At 52.6% G+C, this 21628-nt stretch overlaps 1 protein-coding gene across 5 annotated transcripts in view; it reads right to left on the bottom strand.

Moving 5' to 3' along the window:
* Positions 1–21628, bottom strand: part of SLC66A2 (solute carrier family 66 member 2) — a 52801-nt gene that overhangs the window by 17423 nt on the left and 13750 nt on the right. For 3 of the 5 annotated variants that reach the window (XM_026496525.4, XM_026496524.4, XM_044383112.3), the window contains one exon: positions 18147–18200. The exons of the other annotated variants lie outside the window; for them this stretch is intronic. In XM_026496525.4, coding sequence (XP_026352310.1) covers positions 18147–18200 — 54 coding nt within the window. The remainder of the gene's footprint in view (positions 1–18146; positions 18201–21628) is intronic. 5 annotated transcript variants of the gene reach the window in all.

Below are 21628 nucleotides of genomic sequence, written 5' to 3'. Positions count from 1 at the left end.
GGGCGGCTTAGTCAGTCGAGCGTCCAACTCTTGGTTTCGGCTCAGGTTGTCATCTCGGGGTCATGAGATCGAGCCCCGCGTTGGGCTCTGAGCTCAGCTTGGAGTCTGCTCGAGATTCTCTCTCCCTCTGCCCCTCCCGCTCACGCTCTTTCTAAAAATATCAATCTTTAAACCCAAAGTAAACAGATGAAAAGAAGAAGGATAACAGAATATATAGATACAGAATATATCTGTATTTATATGCAAATAATATACAGAAAACACAAAAAAGAGAAAACCAATGAAAGCAAAGCTAGATCAATTATCTCTAGCCAGAGTAATTAGGAAAAAAGAAAAGCTGTAAAGGACTCAAGATGAAATCGGTAAAACAAATAACCACATATCCATCAAGAAGTTGAATGTGAATTAAAAACTTCCCACAAAGATAACTCCAGGCACAGATGGCTTCAGTGGGGAATCCTAACAAATATGTGAGGAAGAAATAACAATTCTCCACAAACTCACCTAGTAAAGTGAATAGTATGGAGTAATTCCCAACTCATCCCATGAAGCCAGCACTGCTCTGACGCCAAAACCAAATAAAGGCATTACAAGCAAACTGCAGACCAACGGCATCCAAGAACATAGACGTAAAAATTCCGAACAGGCTGCAGCAAATAAAATCCCACAACACAGAAAAGGTTAGTGCACCGTGACCAAGCAGGGTGTATCCCCCACGCGCAAGGCTGTGTTCACGTCCACAGATCCATGGACTGCACTGTAGCACATTAAACTAAAAAAGAAAAACATACGGTCATCCCAATAGACGTAGAAAAAGCATTTGACAAAATTCAACATGCGGTCCTGACGAACAGCTGAAGAATAAAAGGGACCGTCCCCAACCTGAGGAAAACAGCTACAAAAGCCCTGCGGCTAGCCCCGTCCCCGTGGTGGTGCTGCACCGAGTGCTCTTCGAAGCCCAAGGCTGGGAGCAGGGCGAGCGTGCTCACCACCTGCTCAACCCCGACCACAGGTGCATCATGGTAACCAAGCAAGAGAAAAGGAACAAAAGACACCCTGTCTGGGAAGGAAGACGGAGAGCCATCTCTATTCGCAGGTGACACGATCATGATCTTATCTGTAAAATACTGAAGGAATCCATGAAAACCCATTCATTCAGCAAGACCGCAGACTGTAGAATCAATGTACAAAAATCAATTGCAGGGGCGCCTGGGGGGCTCAATCATTAAGCGTCTGCCTTCAGCTCAGGTCATGATCCCAGGGTCCTGGGGTCGAGCCCCACATCGGGCTCCCTGCTCGGCAGGAAGCCTGCTTCTCCCTCTGCCGCTCCCCCTGCTTGTGTTCCCTCTCTCGCTGCCTCTGTCAAATTAAAAAAACAAAACCAAAACCAAAAATACTAGAAATGAACAAACAGCGAGATTTAAAAGCAGCACATGTAGGGGACCGTCACAGAGCACTAAACACTTGGGGTAAATCTGACAACAGACACGACCAGTGCACGGGGAGAAACTCGGGGGGACACACACGGTCTCACGTGCCGGAAGTCTCGATATTTTGTGTGGGAGTTCCCAGACCATCCCCAGGTCCGATGATTTTTCTAGAAGGATGACACAGGACGAGCTTAATTCCTCCAGCAACAAACCACTGACAACATGTGCCGTGTTCTCAACCGAGAACCGAGAAGCCCCTTCGAGACTCAAAGCCCAGAGCTTTTAATGGGAACAGGTCACGCAGACACTCTGCCTGGCACGTATCGAATTCCAGACTTCCAGGAAGCAGTCAGGCACTCAGCACCGACCACGTCATACCCACAGTCCAGGCACAGGGAGCCACTCCCCCAGTTCCGGGAATGAGGCGAACTCTCCTAAAAATCCCAGATGCCAGCCTGCGGCCAACTTCGCAAGCAGGCCTTTCTAAGCACCACAGTTAGAAGCCTGCCGTGTGAACACTTTCTGCACAATTTGAAGATGTCAATTTTCCCCAAATTAACGCAGGATTCAAGATAATCCCAATCAAAATCCTAGCATGTTTTTTGTAGAAATTTACAGATTGATTCCAAAATTCATACAGAAATGCACAGAATCTAGAACAAGTTGGAAGACTAACACAGCCTGATTCCGAGACTTATTACCAGGCTACAGTCACCAAGACAGTGTGGTCCTGGCCCAGGGTCGGAGAAATCAAGGCAACAGAACAGAGCACCCCCCCGCCCCCGCTGCTGACCTTCGATAAACACACAAAGGCAATTTAGTGGAGAAAAGAGAGTCTCTGGACAACCACATGCAAAAACAAAGTTGTATCCATACCTCCACCATCAACAAAAATTAACTCAGAGTGGATCACATCTAAATGTAGAACAGAAAACCAGTTATACGGAGATTTCTGATCTGACATCGAAGACATAACCCACAAAAGAACGAATTGATAAAGCAGACTCATAAAAATTAAAAACTCTGCTTGTTCAAAGACAATTTTAAGGAAACAAAAAGACAAACCACAAACAGGGAGAAAATATTGCCAATCACACATCTGATATACAACCTATATCCAAAATATTAAAAAAAAACACACACAACCCTCAAAACTCAGAAAGAACAAGGTTCAAGTTGGCAGACGTGGACACTTCAGCAACGGAGATACGAAGGCGACAGACGCGCACAGGAAAAGACGCTCAACGTCACTGGTGAGACGAAAACCACGGGGAGATGTCACCACGTACCGCCGTGACCACAAACACAGAAAGCTTAGACACGGTGCAGGGGACGGTGCGGAGCAGGAACCGCACGCCGCTGGGGGTGCGCTGTGGCACGGCCCTCGGCGGGACAGCGGACGGCTTCTGCGGAAGTCGAACACACTTACCGTCGGCCGCAGCGGGTCCGCTCCTACGCGTGCACCCGGGGAAAGAAAGCACACACTCGCGTGAAGACCGGCTCACTGGCGCTCACAGCAGCTTGATCTGTAACAGCCCCGAACCGGAAAGGCCCCGAATGTCCACGAGCCGGTGAATAAACAGAAAACCGCCGTGCAGCCGTGTGATGCAATACCACCCGACAGCAACACGGAATGGACCGCGGGCTCATGCTACGACTCGGACACGTTTAAAACGACTCTGCCGCGTGGAGAAGCCAGACCAAACAGGACACACGGCACGATTCTGTTTGCGCCAAAGTCTAGTAAATGCAAATGGCGTGCGGATGGAAAGCGGGTTAGTGGGCGCCTGCTGGGGGGGCAGGTGGGGTCACAGAGGGAACTCGTGGGGGTGACAGGCACGTTCGGGGTCTCGGATTCCACGGGGGAAGGTTTCACGGTGCGCACGTCAAAACTTACCAAACCGCACGCTTCAGCGCGTGCTTGCTGTGTGCTGACGGTGTCTCCATGACGCTGGCGCCCGAAGGGGCCTGGGGAGCGACGCAGCCACACAGCGGTGAGAAGGGGCCCCCAGTGCTCGGGAGCCAGACCAGCACCGTGCACACCAGCAGACCTCAGGTTCCCGAGCTGCGTCCGGGGTCGACTACACAGGACGGCACTTGTACCTGAAGCTTCCCCAGAAGTGGAGAAGAGCCTCTTCCCAGCTGAGACCCCGCAGCTGCCCAGGTTCTGGGGCCCGACCCCTGCTCAGGTGGCTGGAGGGACGTGCCTCCCCCCGCCGTGGAGCCCACGGGTGCTCTGTCTGGGCTGTCACCCCCCACACCCTGCATGCACCCGCCACGTGAGCTTCCCCGCTCTCCTGGCCCAGCCTCCGGAAATGCCGAGCTCCAGGTCTGCCCCAGTGCCCTGTTCCCACCGCGAGGGTGAACACCCGCACCAGGCCACACAGCCCACCTCCGTGACCCGGGCTTTTCACATCTGCTGCTCTGCTGCCACCCTGGGCTCTCAGGAGCCACACTCCCCAGACCACAGGACAGACACCCATTCCTGTGGGGAACGACCCTCGTCAGATTCTGGGCTCACGCGCTCCTTGTCCTCCCCTGTACGGGGGACCCCACCTCTTCTGTGGGAAGATGCTATTCCCTGTTTCCCAAGTCTTTGGAGTTATGGCGGGGGGGAGCTCCGTGGCCTGACCACATGTCCACTTTGATAAGGGAGAAGGTCCTCCAGGCGACACAGACCTCTGCCGGGAACGCTGGGGACATGGCAAGCTTCCTGGTTTTCCCTACTCCAGCCTCTGTGCTCATGGGCACACCACCATGAAAAGCGTGTCCACAGAGCACACCAACAGGGACGCATGAGCAGAAGCCATGTTTGGCCCCGGCCCCGAGGACACTACCACTGACATACGCCCATCACCAAGTCCCTGTGCCTGCCTGGCCCCCAGCAGCACCCTTCTTCCTGATTCTTCCCCAACAAGAAATCCTGGAGCAGGTGCCTCCACTCGTAAGTGCCAGCGTCCTCTCCCAGTGCAGGAAGTGACCCCCCCCCCCAAGCAGAGGAGCGTTTAGGCCCATGATCCGCGGGGGCACATACCAGTGACCCTGCGGGACAATCCTCACCAGCGACAAGGCTCTGCAAACAGCATCTCGGCTGTACACCAGCACAAAACACCAAACACGACGATTCATCCTGATTCTCCCAAGTATGAATGTTTTTAACAAGGAAAACACCAACACAGTAATGACCTAGCAGTCTCCTGTTCGTAAACTAAGGCTGGATTTTCCATAAAGTCCCAATTTTAAACAGAACTGCAGCTCCGAAGGTTTTCACAGATTTCAGCCCATCCTCACCTCCTCTGAGTCCAACGTTCCCAAATTAATGCCCCCCAACAGGACTGTCTTACTTTGCCTGGGGAGGTCAGCACCTAAAGGGAAGAAAGGATCTCACTTCCGTCCACGACAGAAGCAACCCCAGGACGGTTTCTAAACCTAGCCAGTAATTTTACCCAAGAATTTATGACAAATATTCGTTTGAAGATCAAGCCTGAAAGAACCCTAAAAATCCCCCACGTGGAAGCCGTGATGAGGACAGCAGCCCCACGTACCTGTGCGGTCGGCCTCTGCACCAGCATTCCAGGCACAACGCACGCACTCCAGCCTGACCGCCCCACTGCCTGCAGGACGACGCTGCCCAGTCCGAGGCCAAGACCAGCTTCTCATCACAGCCTCACCCGCCCGCAAACCCACAAACTGCACAGTGGTAAAGGGCTCCCCCGACCTGAGCCGCGATCGTGGGCACGCGGCACAGCCCCACAGCGCCAACCCGACAGTCAGGCTGCCGCTGTGTCGCGGGCTGAAGCTCCAGCAAAGCGCAAAGGGAGTGGGGCACGTACCAGCATGCCAGGCTCTGGAGCTCAGCTCCCCGATGAGGGAGGTCAGAGGGCTCCCTCCAGGCCCCCTCCTCCCCCGCCTCTGCCTTCTGCACTCTGGAAGCCAGGCAAACCCCCCCTCTGGGGCATGTCCTCAGCACCTCTTCGGTGTGATGGCCAGAACCAGGGGACCCTGGAGAGTAGCCTCTGAGGGGTCCCGAGGACCTGGCTGGTCTCCACCACCTGCCTCCCCCCCACACCAAGCCAGTCCCGAGGCAGTTATCCTGAGGCCACTGCCGGGAAAAAGACACACGTCCAGGTCCATCTCCTAAGACAGCAGTGCCAGGAAAAACTGAAACAAAACTAACTTTTAATGCCCTACAAAATAAGCATCTTTTCGAACTCCTGGGTCAGTTGTAGAAGCAACACTCCTTTTGAATATATATGCTTTACAATAAAATGACAATGCAATTAAAAACCGGGCAAGGGACCTGAAGAGACCCTTTTCCAAAGACGCACAAATGACCAAGAAGCACGGGGAAAGATGCTGAACATCGCTGGTCACTAGGGAAACACAAACCACACCACGCGGGTCCCGCTTCACAGCTACGATGGTGATAAAGACAGTAACGTTTTGGTGAGGATACGGAGAAACTGGAAATTGGCTGTGCAGCTGGCAGGAACGCAGAATGCTGCACTTGGGAAAACAGTCTGGAAGTTCCTCAATGATTTACGTGGACTTACTGCATGGCCAGCGATCCTGCTCCCACGTATGTCCCCAAAACTGAAAACACATGTCGTATAAAAACTTGTACATGAATATTCGGAGCTATATTATCCACAAAGGTAGAAACTGTCCAAAGGTCCATCGACGGATGAATGGATTAGCAAAACGTGGTACAGTCATATCACGGAGCATCACGTGGCCTTGGAAAGGAATAAGGCACTGATAACCACTACGGCACAGATAAATCTGGAAAACGTTACGCTGAGGAGCCAGTCACACAAGACCACAGACTGATCACTCCCTTACGGGAAATGTCCTGAATCGGCAAATCCAGAGACAGAACATGGACAAGTGGTTTCCCAGGGCTGGAGTCACGGAGACATTGGGAGATACAGGGTTTCTATCTGGGGTGATGGAAATGTTACATTTTTTTTAAATGTAAATAATCTCTACACCCAACGTGGGGCTCGAACTCACAACTCCAAGAGTCTCATGCTCTTCTAAGCCAGCAAGGTGCCCCAAGAATGTTCTGTAATTAGATAGTGGTGATGATTATACAACATTGTGAATGTACCGAAAACCACGGAATTGTATACTTTAAGGTGGCCAAAATGGTGAACTTGATGCAAATTTTATCTCAAAAACGTTTCAACTGTAAATTTTATGGTATGTGAATTATACTTCAAAAAACAAATTTTAATATGTAATAAAATAGTTTCAATGTATATGATGTTTTATATAGAGAGATACAGATATAAATATCCACTTCACTAAGCACATTTTCTAATGCTGAAGTTAAAAATACTTCCCTTAAACTTCAAGTATAAGGTGCTGTCATTGTTTCCTGGGCAATTAGAATAAATTCAGCAACCCATCCACCCATCACCTGTAGAGGGCTCCGAAATTGGGGCCAGTTCTGTCCGACTGAAGCTCAGATGGTCACACGGATAATGGAAGCATGCTGGCAGGTGACCACGGCTGGCCCAGAGTCACTGCAGGAACCTGTCCTGTGAGTAGCCACACCGCTGCTGACGATCTGAGAGGTGGAAGGGAAACCCCAGACTCCCTTTCCTTCTGCGGACTCCTGAACCCATGACGTTTTCCAAAGAGCAAACTCTAGTCCTTTCTACTGCCTTCCTAACCCTTCCTCGCCAGGGAAGTCCTCTTACACCTGTGCCCTCTCCTCACCATAGCCCTCCACAGGCCCACAGACATGGCCGTGCCCTCAAGGGACAGCCAGGGTCCCCCCCGAGCCAGCCCCGCGTGAACAGGTGGTCTGGGAAAGAGCTCCTGCTGCTGGGGTCATGGCCAGTCCCTTACAAGAGCTGGCCCCATGCCCCTCCATGCCCCTTTCTCAAGGAAGAGGGGGGCCCCCACACACCACGGTGTCATCTGGGGATCATCACTGACCACCTTCATTCTAAACGACCAAGTGGCTACACAGCAGGGCTGACCATGCCTGATGCCCGTGGGGTGCCGAGACCCAGGACGGCCTCAAGCCCGCGAACGCTCTTAATCACCCCGCTGGCTGACCGGGTCTGATGATGCATCATGGCCCCCTTGCCCCCAACTCTCTGGCTGGAGCCCTTCATGTCTCTCCCTGCATCCCGGAGGCACATCTGTAGATGCCTGGCCCCTCTCCAGAGAGCCCTTTAGGTCAGCACCCAACGCCCTCAACCCAAATACCGGGGATACCGAGGCAGAGCCACCAGCTGGAAGCCCATCACGCAGAGCTGTCTCCACAGGTCCAAGGCTTGGAGTCCCGTGGACAGGCCACCCTCCCCAGCTGTGGGAGCCTCCCCGAGCCTCAGGGCAGCAGTGCCCACGCTGCCCCCGTAGGCCCCGTGAAGTCAACCATGGGAACAGACCGACGCGCCGACCCTCCCGCAGCCCTCGTGCTGAAACTGTGGGTTCACACCCACACACGTGTCTCTGGGGGGACACACAGACGGGCGCTCGGCCAGGCCACCAGGCTTCACACTGACCCACGATCTGGGGGCCCATGGCACAGGCAGATGTCCCTTACCACAGGGTCCCGAGGGTCCCAGGCAAGGATGAGGAGGGCGGTCCGGGCCTCTGCGTCTCTGCAGGGAAGACAGCCACCGTCCAGGCTGTAAGTCTGGCCGCCTCGGGCCTTCTGCTGCCATGCGAGAATTACAGTCCCTCACCCTGGACGGCACCCCAGAACCTCGAGTCCCGACTCTTCACTGGCAGATGAGAAAGAGGGGCCGCCCTGATGCTTTTCTTCTGCAGGGAATCCTCAAGCCGCGCCCCTGGCTTGGCGCTGCCTGGGTCTCCACTCGCCACGAGGGGACCGGGTCGTGGGCACACGCGAGCAGCAGGCACCCCCTTCTAGGGCCCCAGTGACTACCCTCAGCACGCCCACCTAAATGGCACACTTTGCTGTCGGTAAACTGTACATCCACAGCCCCGGGGCGCCTGGGTGGCTCGGTGAAGTGTCCAAATCTTGACTTCAGCTCAGGTCGTGGTCTCAGGGTCGTGGGATCGAGCCTCGTGGGGGGAGCTCTACGCTCAATGGGGAATCTGCGGGATATTCTCTCTCTCTCTCCCTCTCCCCGCACGCGCACCCCCTTTCTCAAATAAATAAATCTTTTTAAAAAAACACACAGCCTTCCATCAATCTCCATGACGAATCTCTTCATTCTCTCAGATCGTGAGGTCACGTTTCAAGAAGAAAAGGCATTTGTTGGCCGCTGCCACGGGGAGTTGCCCCTGACGAGCTTGGGGGAGGTGGCAGGACCCCCCAGAGCCCCCGCCTGGGCAGAGGGAGGTAGCAGGACCGCCCCCCACCCCGAGCCCGGGCCTGGGCAGGGGGCAGCTGCTAGCCTCCACACGCACGGCTGAGGGAGTCGAGGGCCAGGAGGTCTGCATGCTGCACGGGGTTCTGCTGACTTGGTTTCACTTCTCTTCGCTCTGTGAAGAGCTGCGGAAGGCCAGCGTGCCCCCGAGGGGGCCCGGGCACCGCTCCGCACACCTCCTGGGCCTCATGGGGCTGCAGAGGGCCCGGCCGGGCAGGGAGCAAGGCCGAGTCCAGCCCCAGCTCTGCCCCAGCCGCTGCAGGGGGAACGGCAGCCCCCCAGCTCTGCAGCCTGACCCCTAGAGCAGCAGCGGTCCACATTCCACCCCAAGGAGCAAGAGCAACAGAGACCCTGGCCTTCCCCGAGGAGGACACCCTGGACCTCACAGGTCACTTCCCGGCTGGTGAGTCCTTATTAGGGCTACACTGCAGACCCCATTCGTGATGGAACAGTTACGTAACCTGGGGCGGATCCGGCTCCTGCAATTTACACACAACTCCCAGACCTCCACGGCGAGCACCCCGTGTGGCCCGTTCCCGCCAGTTCAGGCAAGTCCTTCCTGCTGGAAAAAAGCTGCAAAAGAAAGCGGCCCCACGGTCCAGGCCTGGGCCCTGCAGGTGGAGGACAGGGGGCCAGCTGTGTTCCCTCTGCCGTGGCCACAATGACAACCAGAAGGTACTGGAGGAAGTGATGGGAACCCCAGGGCTCACCACACAGCCACGGGCTCTCCACATGCACCATGTTCAAAAGCCCCCCAGGTGCCCCGAGAAGTACAGAGTGCTGGGGACTTGGGCCACTGTAGCTGTTCCCGTCCCTCAGAAGCTACCGGTCCCGGACCACAGCTCCCGGCCTCTAGCAGCCCCTGCCCCAGAGCTGGGGGCAAGCTGTGAGCTGAGGGTTGCCCTCTGGAGGGTGGAGGGGCTCCCAGGGTCCACGGTGCACACACTGCCACGTGACGAGGACAGCCAGGGCCGCGCTGTCGGAGGAGCGGGGCTCTCAGGACTGGGACTGCTGGCTCTGTCCCGCGGGACAGGACCCCCAGATTCCATGTGGCAAGCAGCTCCTGGTGAAGCTCGGCCACTCCCCAGGGACGAGGAGAAACGCAGGTTCCAAGAGGGCCTCCCACAGCAGCCACGGCAACATCATGCCTTACATGGTGGCCGTGTGGTGGCCATGGCCGCGGCGTCAGCAGAGAGGGAGGCCCCGCCCCTGCACAAGAAGCCGAGCACCACCCCGCCAGCCTCCGTCACACTGCGGCCCCTCACACTGCCTGTCCCAGTGGGCGCCCCTACCACCGCAGGGCCAGGTAGGGGCAGCAAGCCTAGTATCTGGTGGTCAGCCCCAGGCCCCACGGCCGACAGGTTGGCTGGGAGGCTCAGATGCTCCCACAGGCTGGGTTCCCCATGGGAGAGGATGGGGGGTGGGGAGGCACAGCCGGGCCTGTGGTGAGAGCCCACCCATTGGAGGGCCCAGCCCGCCTCGTACTGCTGTGTGCTTCCTGCCCAACGTCCCAGCCTCTCTGTCCCTGTCTCCGTATCTATTAAATGGGGGAAGTCTCAGTACACTCCGCATGGGCCGGCATGAAAATTAACTAATTTCACATAAAAGACTCAAAACAGCGTCTGGCATGTACTGAGCGCTCCGCGTCAGCTACGTCAACGACAAAGCCTACTGAACGAAGTCCATGTGGCCAGGGGTCCACGTCCATCTCTTTCCTGGCAACCCCACAGCTGGACTCCAGCCACGGCTGCTCCGTCAGACTCTCCCTGTGCTGCTTCTAAGAAGCCCAGCAGCGGACTGCACCACCACCAGCTTCTGACGCAGAGAACCACACAGCGGAGCTCGGGACCCGCCAGGCTCCTCCCCTGCACTCAGGTCCCAGCTCACGCCCAGCCAGGGGCTCACATCTGCAAAAGCACTCCCTTCCCCGGGGCCGGGTCCAGGCCGCGGGGCGGAGGCCGCACCACACACACCTGGACCATGCAAGGTGGTGGGATGCAAGAGGCCCCCCCAAGAATCAAGGCAGGACGCACGGACCCACAGCAGGCCAACCAGACGCAGGTGCAGTGACTGAACAAGGCAGGAAGCCATGCATCCCCGCCATTACCATCAACGTGGGAAAGCGATCGAAGACTGAGGACGAACAGAGTGTCACCCAGAAACAGGTACAAACCACAGGCAGAGGCGTGGGGGCCGGGTCAACAGCCAGGAATGGCGCCACGAGGCCCCTGGCGGAGGCACCGCAAGCACAGGGGACCGTGAGACGAGCTGCCCCAGGACCCAGGACCCCAACACCCCCCCAGGACCCCCAGGACCCCACAGGACCCCTAGGACCCCCAAGACGAAGGTCTGGAACTGACCCCTGCGAGCACCGGACCAGGAATGGCTCCCAACAGGAGAAGCCTGGGATGGCTGATCGCACAGGCGACTCTAAAGGGACCCTTCTGCACCATGGAGCAAACAGGTGAGGGCGGTGGGCGGCAGGTGCCAGGCTAGTCTGATGGGGACACAGCAGTGTGGCTGCGGAGGCTCAAAGCCCGCTTTCCAGAGGCAACACTGGAGGGTCTGCGCGTCCCCAAGCAGCAAGTCAGCAACTTACTCTCAAACAGCTCAAGGAAAAAACCTGTACTTCCGCCTTCACTCTGTGGTCTTTCAAAAAAATTCTAAATGTTTAAACATCAACTCTCCGTGAAAACAGAACAACCCTCAGTCCTTCCTTCAAAACCCTGGATCAAACTAAAATCCGGCTCTTGTCCCTCGGCTCCTCTGGACGCGCCAACCCCCCCCAACACAAGGCATGCCTGCTCACTTATGAGACTCCGCTAAGAGCCCGCTCACTCTGGGAGGACAGCCCAGATCCCCCACCACGCGTCCCTGGGCTCACGCTCCAAGAAGACGGGGATGCCAGGCCCTATGGAGGAGCACGCGGTGCCTCGGGGGCCACCAGAGAAAGCCCGGGGCAGCGGCCTGCAGGGCTCCTGGTGTGAGGGAGGGGCTGGTCGGGAGGCAGCCGGCCCTCCAAGGTGGGGTACGGCCACTCCAGCTTTAACTCTGCCCCGACAGGGACACAGCGGGTTAGCAAAGACAGCAACGCAACGCGATCTGCTGTAGGGCTGTAAACGCCCTTCTCAGCCTTCAGAGCCGGGGCTCACCGTACTGACCCACCTTTCCCTGTCCACCTACACCACCACCCTTGCCAGGCAGACCAGCAGGCCACTGCGATGAGGGAGAGACCCAGGGATCCGCAGGCCCCATTCCACCCCCAGGAAGCCGAGTATGACTAACCAGTAGGCAGGCACGCCAGCCCTTGCTCAACAATGCTGCCACGGAGGGAGCCCACCATGTCCCCGTGGCTGACCCCCCCAGCAGACGTGAGCCCATCGTGGGCTCTGTGATGGGCTGACCTTTGGCACCCCTAAACTGCAGAAGCCTTTTCCTTTTATCCTCTTGGATTTCTGGGCCTTTTGTTTTGCTGATAATTACTGCTCAGTGGGGCACCCTACACTGCACAACGAGGCCCCACGTGCCCTGCACCGCCCACCCACAAGCAGGCTGCTCACTTGGGCCCACGGCACTGCAGACAGGTGTTTGCTGACTCACGACACAAGATCCCCGGTTGTCCTCAGCAGAAAGAACACCAGAAAGGCCTAGACCCAGATGGACTGCGAAACACAGTTTTTCCCCAAATCAAAACAGCACCTTCAGTTAAAGTTTTAAGGCTACTTCTAAAAACTTAATGGAGGACGTGACCTTCCATTCAGGTGAATACTCTACCCCCTGAACATTAAATGAACTGTGAACGGGCAAGGCCCCAAGTCCACCCGCCAGGCAGCTATAAATAAAAACAGAAAAGCGACTTGCTCTCCCAGCCTGAAACTTCCTCTGTTAACTCTGGCCACCAGAGACCCTGTCAGTTAAAAACTGAATGGGATGGCAGTCCCCCTCCCCAGCAAAACAACACAACAGCTGTGTCTTCTAAAAATCAATCATGTAACATCTCTGTAAAGTGTCCTAAGGCTATACAGCAATGGAGAAACATCTATTTAAGAAGAGTGTTTGAGACATGGCCTGTTGCCTCCCCCAAGTCCTGTGTGGTGAAGGTACTACTCCAGATGGGCCGGCCAGGAAACCCTCACCCACAGAGCTCCCAGCAGAGGGCCGTGGCTTCTTCCCACGAGCAGCAGGCCACCAGCACTTCTCATCCCCCAGCTCAGCTCCTAGTCTATTCCAGGCAAGAAGGGCAGAGAAGTCAGGGCGCTGCCCCCACCCAGCCCCCACTCCCACAGCAGAGGCTCTACCCCAGGCACAGCCACCAGAGAACACTGTTCTAGCTCAATTTGCTCATGGGATAGAGGTCCCACTCTGGCAGGGGCAAACCGAGAAGACCTGGGGTTACAATCCCCTCACTGCATTCACACAGAGCAGGGGGCATCACTCCACCAAAGCCAGTGCTGCCCCGGCCACCAGCTCCAGAGCAGGGGTTCAGAGGGGCTGCCCAAGAAGTGGGGCGCGTAAGAACAGACAGCTGTAGCTCTCCCCAAAGGGAGTACCTTTGCTTAGAACAGAACAAGTTCAAGCTTAAGGCACTGATAAAAACAGTGGGGAACCCGGTAGTGGAGCAATTACGAGGAAGCCGGCAGCTCCCCGATTAAGAGGAAGCTGGCAGCACCGTTATAGCAAAAAGTGAAGAGCAGACCTGCTCAAAGTTTATGAGACAGAAACAGCCACAGAGAGCCCTCCTGGGGACACAGCAATGAGGTCCCCCTGCCTGGCTCCACCTGCATCAGACCCAAAAGCACTGCACGCCCCAGGGTGTTATCAAAAGCAACAGAGCCATCTACCAGCCATTCGTGGAGGCCAACAGGGGAGTGTGATTCCAACGGAGGCAGACCACCCAGAAGCTGCACAGGAGACCCAGGAGAGTCAAAGACAGCCAGACCCACAGCCTTGCCGGGGGGAGGAGAGGGTTGGAGATGACACTAGTCAAGCCAACTCCCCCAACACATAAGCAAACAAGCCCCCCTCCCAAACCAGGGTGGGGGATCCAGTATCGAGAGTTGCTACAATATTTTACAATATACAGTTTTCAACAAAATATTTGAGAAATGCAAAGAAATGGGAAAGTGGCCCATACACAGAAGAAAAATAAAAAGAAACAAGATTGTTTTTGAAGAAGCACAGCCACTGGCCTGAGCAGAAATGACTTCAAAACTGTTACTATAAATATGTTCAAAGAACTAAAGGAAATCATAAAGTAAAAGAGGGCATGACGACAATGTCTCATCATACAGAAAATCAGAGAACCAAATGAAAATTCAGAAATTGAAAAGTACAATAACTAAACTAAAAATTTCACTATGGAGGCTCAACACTAGATTTGAGCTGGCAGAAGAATAACCAAAGGGGGCCTGGGTGGCTCAGTTGGTTTGGTGTCAGCCTTCCACTCACATCATGTTCCCAGAGTCCTGGGATCAAGTCCCGCATCAGGCTCCCTGCTCAGTGGGGAGCCTGCTTCTCCCTCTGCCTCTGCCCCTCCATCCTGCTTGTGTGTACCCATCCTCTCTCTCTCTCTTTCTCACAAAAATAAATAAAATCTTTTTTAAAAAGTATAGTGAACTTGAAGACAGATCAATAAAGACTATGCAATCTGAAGAACAAAGAGAAAACAGAATTGAGAAAAATGAACAGACCCTCAGAGAAATGTAAAACATTAAGCAAACCAACATATACAAGATGGACGTACTGAAGGTGAGGAGAGAGAAGAGTAAGAAAAATATTCACAGAAGCAATTATTGAAAACTTCCCAAACTTTATGAAAATATCAATCTACACACCCAAGAAGCTCAAAACACTCCAAGTAGGATAAATACAAAGACGTCCACATCCTCACATGTCGTAGTCTAACGTTGAAAAGAAAAAGGTAAAATCTTGAAATCAACAAGAAAAAAATGACTAACATATATGAAACATTAGAAAGAAAAAAAAACTGTCAGCCAAGATCCTTACATCTAGCAAAACTTTTTTTTCAAAACAAAAGCAAAATAAAGACATTCCCAGATAAATAAGAACTGAGAGAGTTCGTTGTTAGCAAGCCCGTCTTACAGGAAATACTAAGAATACGTGCTTCATGTTGAAAGCAAGTGACATCAGACAGTAATGCTGATCTACACGAAACAGAGTGTAAGTAAGTAATTATGTGGGTGATTATAAAACACAATATAAGTGCATATTTCTTCTGCTTTCCTCTCTTACATGATTAAAAATTAATTAGTAGAAATTAAGTTAGTAGAAATAGACACTGGTAAGAAGCATGTAATAAGCCTTAAAGCAACCACTAAGAGAATAAAAATACATATACAGCTTAAAAAATCACTAAAAGGGGCACCTGGCAGCTCAGTCGGTTGGGCGTCTGCCTACAGTTCAGGTCATGACCTCAGGGTCCTGGGATCAAGTCCTGCATCGGGCTCCCTGCTCAGCAGGGAGCCTGCTTCTCCCTCTGCCCCTCCCCCTTGCTTGTGCTCTCTCGCTCTCTCTCAAATAAATAAAATCTTTAAAAAAAATAAAAGATCACTAAAAGAATTAAAACATTACACTAGGAAACATTTGCTTAATCCAAAAGAAAGCAGTAAAGGACTAGCTGGAGGGGAAGACATAGGACATACAGAAAACAAAACAGTAGAACAGTAGACACAGACCCAAATGCATCAAAGTAACATCAAACATGAATGAATTAAAGAACCCAAATCAAAGGGCACAATTGCCAGGATGAATTTTCTTTTTAAGTTCCACTATATGCTGTCTACAGATAACACACTTCAGATTCAAGGATACAAGTAAAAAGTAAAAGAATGGAGGGGTGCCTGGGTGCCTCAGTCGGCTTAGCGTCTGCCTTTGGCTCAGGTCACGATCTCAGGGTCCTGGGACCGAGTCCCGCGTGGGGCTCCCTGCTCAGCGGTGAGCCTGCTTCTCCCTCTGCCTCTGCCCCTCGCCCCACTCATGTATGATGTACGCTCTCTCTCTCTTAAATAAACAAATAAAAATCTTTTTTAGAAAAAGTAAAAGAATAAAAAAAATTATCATACTACAGCAATCATAGGAGGTCTGTGGTAGCTATACTAAGATCAGAAAAAAAGAGGGGCGCCTGGGTGGCACAGCAGTTAAGCGTCTGCCTTCGGCTCAGGGCGAGATCCCGGCGTTCTGGGATGGAGCCCCACACCAGGCTCCTCCGCTGGGAGCCTGCCTCTTCCTCTCCCACTCCCCCTGCTTGTGTTCCCTCTCTCTCTGGCTGTCTCTATCTCTGTTGAATTAAAAAAAAAATAGAAAAATCTTAAAAAAAAAAAAAGATCAGAAAAAAAGAGACTTTAAAACAAAACAAGAATTACTAGAAATAGGGGGACAATTCATAACACTAAAGGGCCAATCCATCAGTCAGATAAAACTATAAACTTATAAACACAGATGCACCTAACAACAGTCCCCCAAAACAGAGCAGGCAAAACCTGACAGAAGGGTAAAGAAAACCAAATAATTCAAAAATAGTGTGAGATTTCAATACATGCTCTTAGTCATGGGTGTAACAACCAGGAAGAGGACTAAGGATCTGAACTCTGTGAAACTAACAGACTCTCGCCACTTTCACCAGCAACGGATATTGTGCACATGGGACATTTCCAGGACAGACCTTCCATGAGGCCACGAAACAAGCCTCAATGTAAAATGACTAGCATAAAACAAAGTATATTCTCCAACTACAATGAATTAAATTAGAAATCAGTAACAGATGGAAATCTGGGGATTTCACAAATATGTGCAAGTGAAACAACATAAATAAAAATGGGTCAAAGAAGTCATCTCAAAGGAAGTTAGAAAATACTTAAGTCAGACAGAAAACCACAAATACCATGATTGCATTTATGTGTGGAATCTAAAGAAACAAAACCAAACAAGCCCACAGATACAGAGAACAGACTGCTGGTTACCAGAGGTGGGGGATTCAGGCTGGGTACCATGGGTGAATATGGTCAAAGGTACAAGCTTTCAGTTACAAAATAAATAAGTCACATCATGGAGACTGCAGCTGACAATACTGTGTTGCATGTTTGAAAGTTGTTTAGTGAGAGCAGATCTTAGAAGTCCTCATCATAAAAAAAAATTTTGTAACCATGTAACCATGACTGATGTTAACTAGACTGACTTACACTTGAAGCTGATGTTATCTGTCAATTACACCTCAATAAAAAAAATTTTAATTAATAAAGAATTGATACCAATCCTTCACAAACTTAGAAAAGGAGGGAACACTTCCCATTCCCAGCCTGACTTATAAGACCAGTACTACCCTGATAGTAAAACCAAAATCATCACAAGAATTAAAAAAAAAAAAAAAGGCAGAGCAATAGCTCTTGTGAATATGGGCACAAAAATCCTTGACATCATGCTAGCAAACGGAATCCAGCAACTTATAAAAAGGGTTACACGTCACGATCAGATGGGATTTATCCCAAGAACGCAATGTTGGTTCAACATACAAATATCAGTCAGTGTAGAATAAAGGACAAAACCATACGATCAACTCGACAGACACAGAAAAGCATAACACAAACGCCAACTCGTTTCACAATTAAAATAAAGACGACACTAATAAACTCCAAGTAGAAAGGTTCTGCTTCGTCTAATATGAGGCATCTACGGAAACTTGCTGGACGCTGACACAATGCCTTCTCATTAAGACCAGGAACAAGACAAGTGTATCTGTACTCACCACCCGAGCCACTTCTAATTCTAGGGTGATTAGGCAAGAAAAAGAAAAAGCCCCGATCGGAACAGAAAAAGTAAAATTATATTTGCAGATGATATAATCTTTTATACAGAAATCCTAAAACATACACTAAAAAGCCATTAGGACTAATGAATGAGACCAGCAAAGCCACAGGATACAAGATCAATATGTGAAACCAATTTTATTTCTACAAGATAGCAATGCACAATCCAAAATGGAATTAAGAAAACAATTCCATTTACCATAGCATCAAAAGAACAGAACATTTTGTAAACACTTAACAAAAGCATTCCAAAACTTGTACTCTCTGTTACCACCTCCGTCTCCCTCCCTCCCTCCCTCCCTCCCTCTCTCTCTCTCTCTCACACACACACACACACACACACACACACGCACCACGCACAACGGGAAGGTTTCTAGGAACTAGTTCATGCTTAAACACAGCAGGCTGTGGGTTGGTTAGTTTGCTGGAGACATGGCTGCACTTAGTAAAAGGAACCACACACAGCAGGACAGTGAGGGCGGAGCAGGGGACAGAGTGCACAGAAGGACTGAAGCAGCCTCATGCGCTGTGGTACGTACCCAGATATGACCGCCTGGGGGGGACCTTGATTTCTTCATCCTTAGTATCTGCAGCTACATTTAAAGAAACAGAAGAACAGAAAAGAGGAAGAGACAGAAACAGACTGGTTTTAACACTGATAAGCAGCTCTGGCTCCCAGCCCTCTTTGCATTTGTTTTAAAATCAAAAACAAAAAACACTGGAACAGAAGGACAAGATCTTTGTTTCCGTGTACTAGGAAATTTACTTTCTGAACTATTTTTCCCCAAACCTACCCTCTTCCAGTAGAAGTGCCTGGGGCAGGAGGAGGAAATCTTGGGCAAAAATTGAAAAATGACATTTCCTAAGGTCAGAGGTGGCATAAAGCCCATTACATGTCTGCTGTGCTGAGAGAGAAAGCGGATACAACTTGTTTTCCCCTGAAAACTCATCTCTGTGCAAGCTCTGATTGCAACAGTTGTCCCAGGGTCTAAGTCCTCCGAAGGCTGCTGCATAAAGCTGTTTTCAGAGTACACTCGAGGAAATGCTCGCTGGGAACAGGGAGCAAGTTCAGCATGTGAACTTGACAAGCATGTGGCCTAGAGACAACGCCACGTTCCATCCCGCCAGGGAGCGCGAGGCCAGCTGTCTCCTCCCCGGCCCACGCAGCAGCACCTGACACAGCATGAGATGACTCCACTCTGGGGGACCTCGCTCCTGCAGCAGCCGAGCCTCCCCCCAAGCCCCCGACTCTGTGCTGTCCAGGACGGCAGCCCACCACCCTTGAAGATACACCAGAGTGCCTGCAGGCTGGAGCCCGGGATCTGGAAGATGGATGGAGGGCCACTGGACTCAGTTATGTGCCGTCTGCCCTGCGGAACGAGGCTCCCCCCACAGAAGGACAGACTGCAAGTAAACAGCTAAAAGAAAACACCCGACTGGCTCCGTGCTGGGGGCCAGCAGATGCCCACAGACCCTGCTTACAAGGAGTGGCTGCCCGGCCCACGTGACGGCCCCCGAACCAGAGCACCAGAGAGCGAGCAGCGGCCTCATCTCCTCACCCAGCCCCTCCCCAGCTCCACCTCCTGGAACTGCTGGGCTGGAATACCTGGACTAAACTGGACTTCTCAGCTTTTTGCTTCTATTTCTTGCTTGAGACCAATTTCATTGCTCATTGACACTTCTTCTAACGATCAGGTCCCAAAGTGGAATGGGGAGGGAACAGAGGGGACGCAGGACAGACTGCTCACAGGACAGACAGCTCAATGTGGTTCCAAGTGCAGGTCAGACACCCACACACCGTCTCCCCTCTCATCCCAGGCCTTATCACGCCCAGCAGACAACAGAGCTTGGAAGCACGCCAGGCAGCAGGGCGAGGCCAGGGTGAGGCCCGGGAGTGAGAAAACGTGGCCCATGGCGCTCTCCCGCTCTCCCGGCAGCACAATGGGGGAGGAAAAGCAGCAGCTGGTAGGCAGGCGAGGTCAGGGTGGGGAGACTCAAGTCCCTGTCGGACTCTTTCTGAAGGACGGCGTCAAGCCACCTGAGGTCTCCTGGCTCGAAAGTAGAGAAACATCTCTGCAGGACAGACTGGAAGCGAGCCGGTGCTGAGGCTGGAAGCCCAGTCAGGAACACACGGTCCACAATCACACGCTTTCACGTGTCTGTGCTGAGCATGTAGCCCAGGCCAGGCACAACGGATCAGAACTAGCCTCAGCTGGGGCGCCTGGGTGGCACAGCGGTTAAGCGTCTGCCTTCGGCTCAGGGCGTGATCCCGGCGTTATGGGATCGAGCCCCACATCAGGCTCCTCCGCTGGAAGCCTGCTTCTTCCTCTCCCGCTCCCCCTGCTTGTGTTCCCTCTCTCACTGGCTGTCTCTCTCTGTCAAATAAATAAAATCTTTAAAAAAAAAAAAAAAAAAGAACTAGCCTCAGCAATGTGTCCACACTCACGTCAGAGCCTCGCCACTCCCCGCTGGACACGGCATCTGTGTCCTCGCCCCCCGATTCCAGGGAACTGTGACCACTCCAGTCTGCAGAGACAATGTTGCATGACTTCCAAGACCAGATCATAAGAAAGTCACAGCTCCCACCCGGTTCTCTCTCAGACGCTCCCCTGGAAACCTGGATGCCATGTCGTAAGGAAGCTGAGGCCACATGAGGAGGCCACGTGAGGATGTGCCAGCAGACTCCCCAGACATGTGAGCAAGGGAGAGAAAAGGAAGGAGGGAGGGACACGAGAGTGAAAGAGACACAAGGCACCAGGTTTTGGGGTTACTTGTCAAGCCGCCACAGAGACTGGAACAGAACACGACAAGACTGGAGTTCCAGCGTGAGCGCAGACAGAACTGGCCGTCCCGAATGCCAGAGGACTGCTCGGGGACAGCAGGAGGAAGGGCTTGTAAGCTGACGAGGGCCAGATCATCAGCAGCTTCCAGGGGCTTCTGGTCCTTGTCACGGTGTGAGATCCACTGCCGTAGCCACATGGAGACCACCTCGGAGGGGCAGGGCATGAGGGCCATAGAGGGGCGATGGTTACGGTTACAGACGACCTGGAGACCGGGGACCAGGAGGAGGTCCAGGCAGAACGCAGACAAGACCTACGTCAGAGTCAGGGCTGTGGGCAGGACAGATACAGGGTTCCTAACCTAGTGTCCAAGGGCACCGATTAACCCTTAGAAATGCAGACTGGCTTACAGATAAACATCTTCCAGGGGCTTGGCGGGGGTGGTCCTCAGCTTTCATTCTCAGAATGGTATGTGACCCTCCATCCAACACTTTGTAGTTTTATTGAGACAGAACCACAGATAATAAAAGTTCAGCCGTTGAAGTGAGTGGCTTCCAGCATGTTCAGAGTTGTGCAACCACAGCGGTCTAATTTTAGAGCACTTTCATCACCTAGGAAGGAACCCTGTCCCCACAGCAGTCACTCCCCATTCCCCCGCCCACCTCCCCAGCCAATTCCATCCTGGAGCGTGGAGTGCTGAGATTTGGGGAAAAGTCAAATGAAGGCAACAGCTGACTTTGAGCCACAGACAATTTTCTTTCTTGAATAAAAAGGAACAAACAAGCCTGCTGTGTGTGCAGCTGGGCCCCCCCCATAAGGAGCCACTATTCCCAGGGACTCTGAACAAGGTAATCGATGGTAAGAATGCATCGTCCTGGGACCCCCAAGAAAACAAAGACCACCGTGAGCAGAGGGGGAAGTGAGTCCTGACATTCCTTCATCCTTGGGTCCTTGAGAAGCCCGTGGAAGAGCAGAGATGCGACTGAAGGGCTCCACGGAGTCAACCCGAGGTGTCAGCTCACCTGAACTCTTTCATCTGCCACAAAACCTCCCATCCCCTGAACGAGCCAAAAACAGCCCCCAATCCCAAGGCTGTTCCAGTGACCAGAGTGTGGTCTCCAAACGCCACACCCAGCTACCACAAGGGCTCCTTGGAGAAATGGCCGGCTCCAGGTCTCGGGCAGGAAAAGATGATGATGACACAGGCAGAGTGTCCTGTCCCACCAAGATCGGGGTCTGAG

The sequence above is a fragment of the Ursus arctos genome, unplaced genomic scaffold, assembly GCF_023065955.2.
Source record: "Ursus arctos isolate Adak ecotype North America unplaced genomic scaffold, UrsArc2.0 scaffold_17, whole genome shotgun sequence".
NCBI lineage: Eukaryota > Metazoa > Chordata > Mammalia > Carnivora > Ursidae > Ursus > Ursus arctos.
Note: the sequence above shows the minus strand (reverse complement) of the source record. Positions and strands in the feature narration are given on the sequence as shown.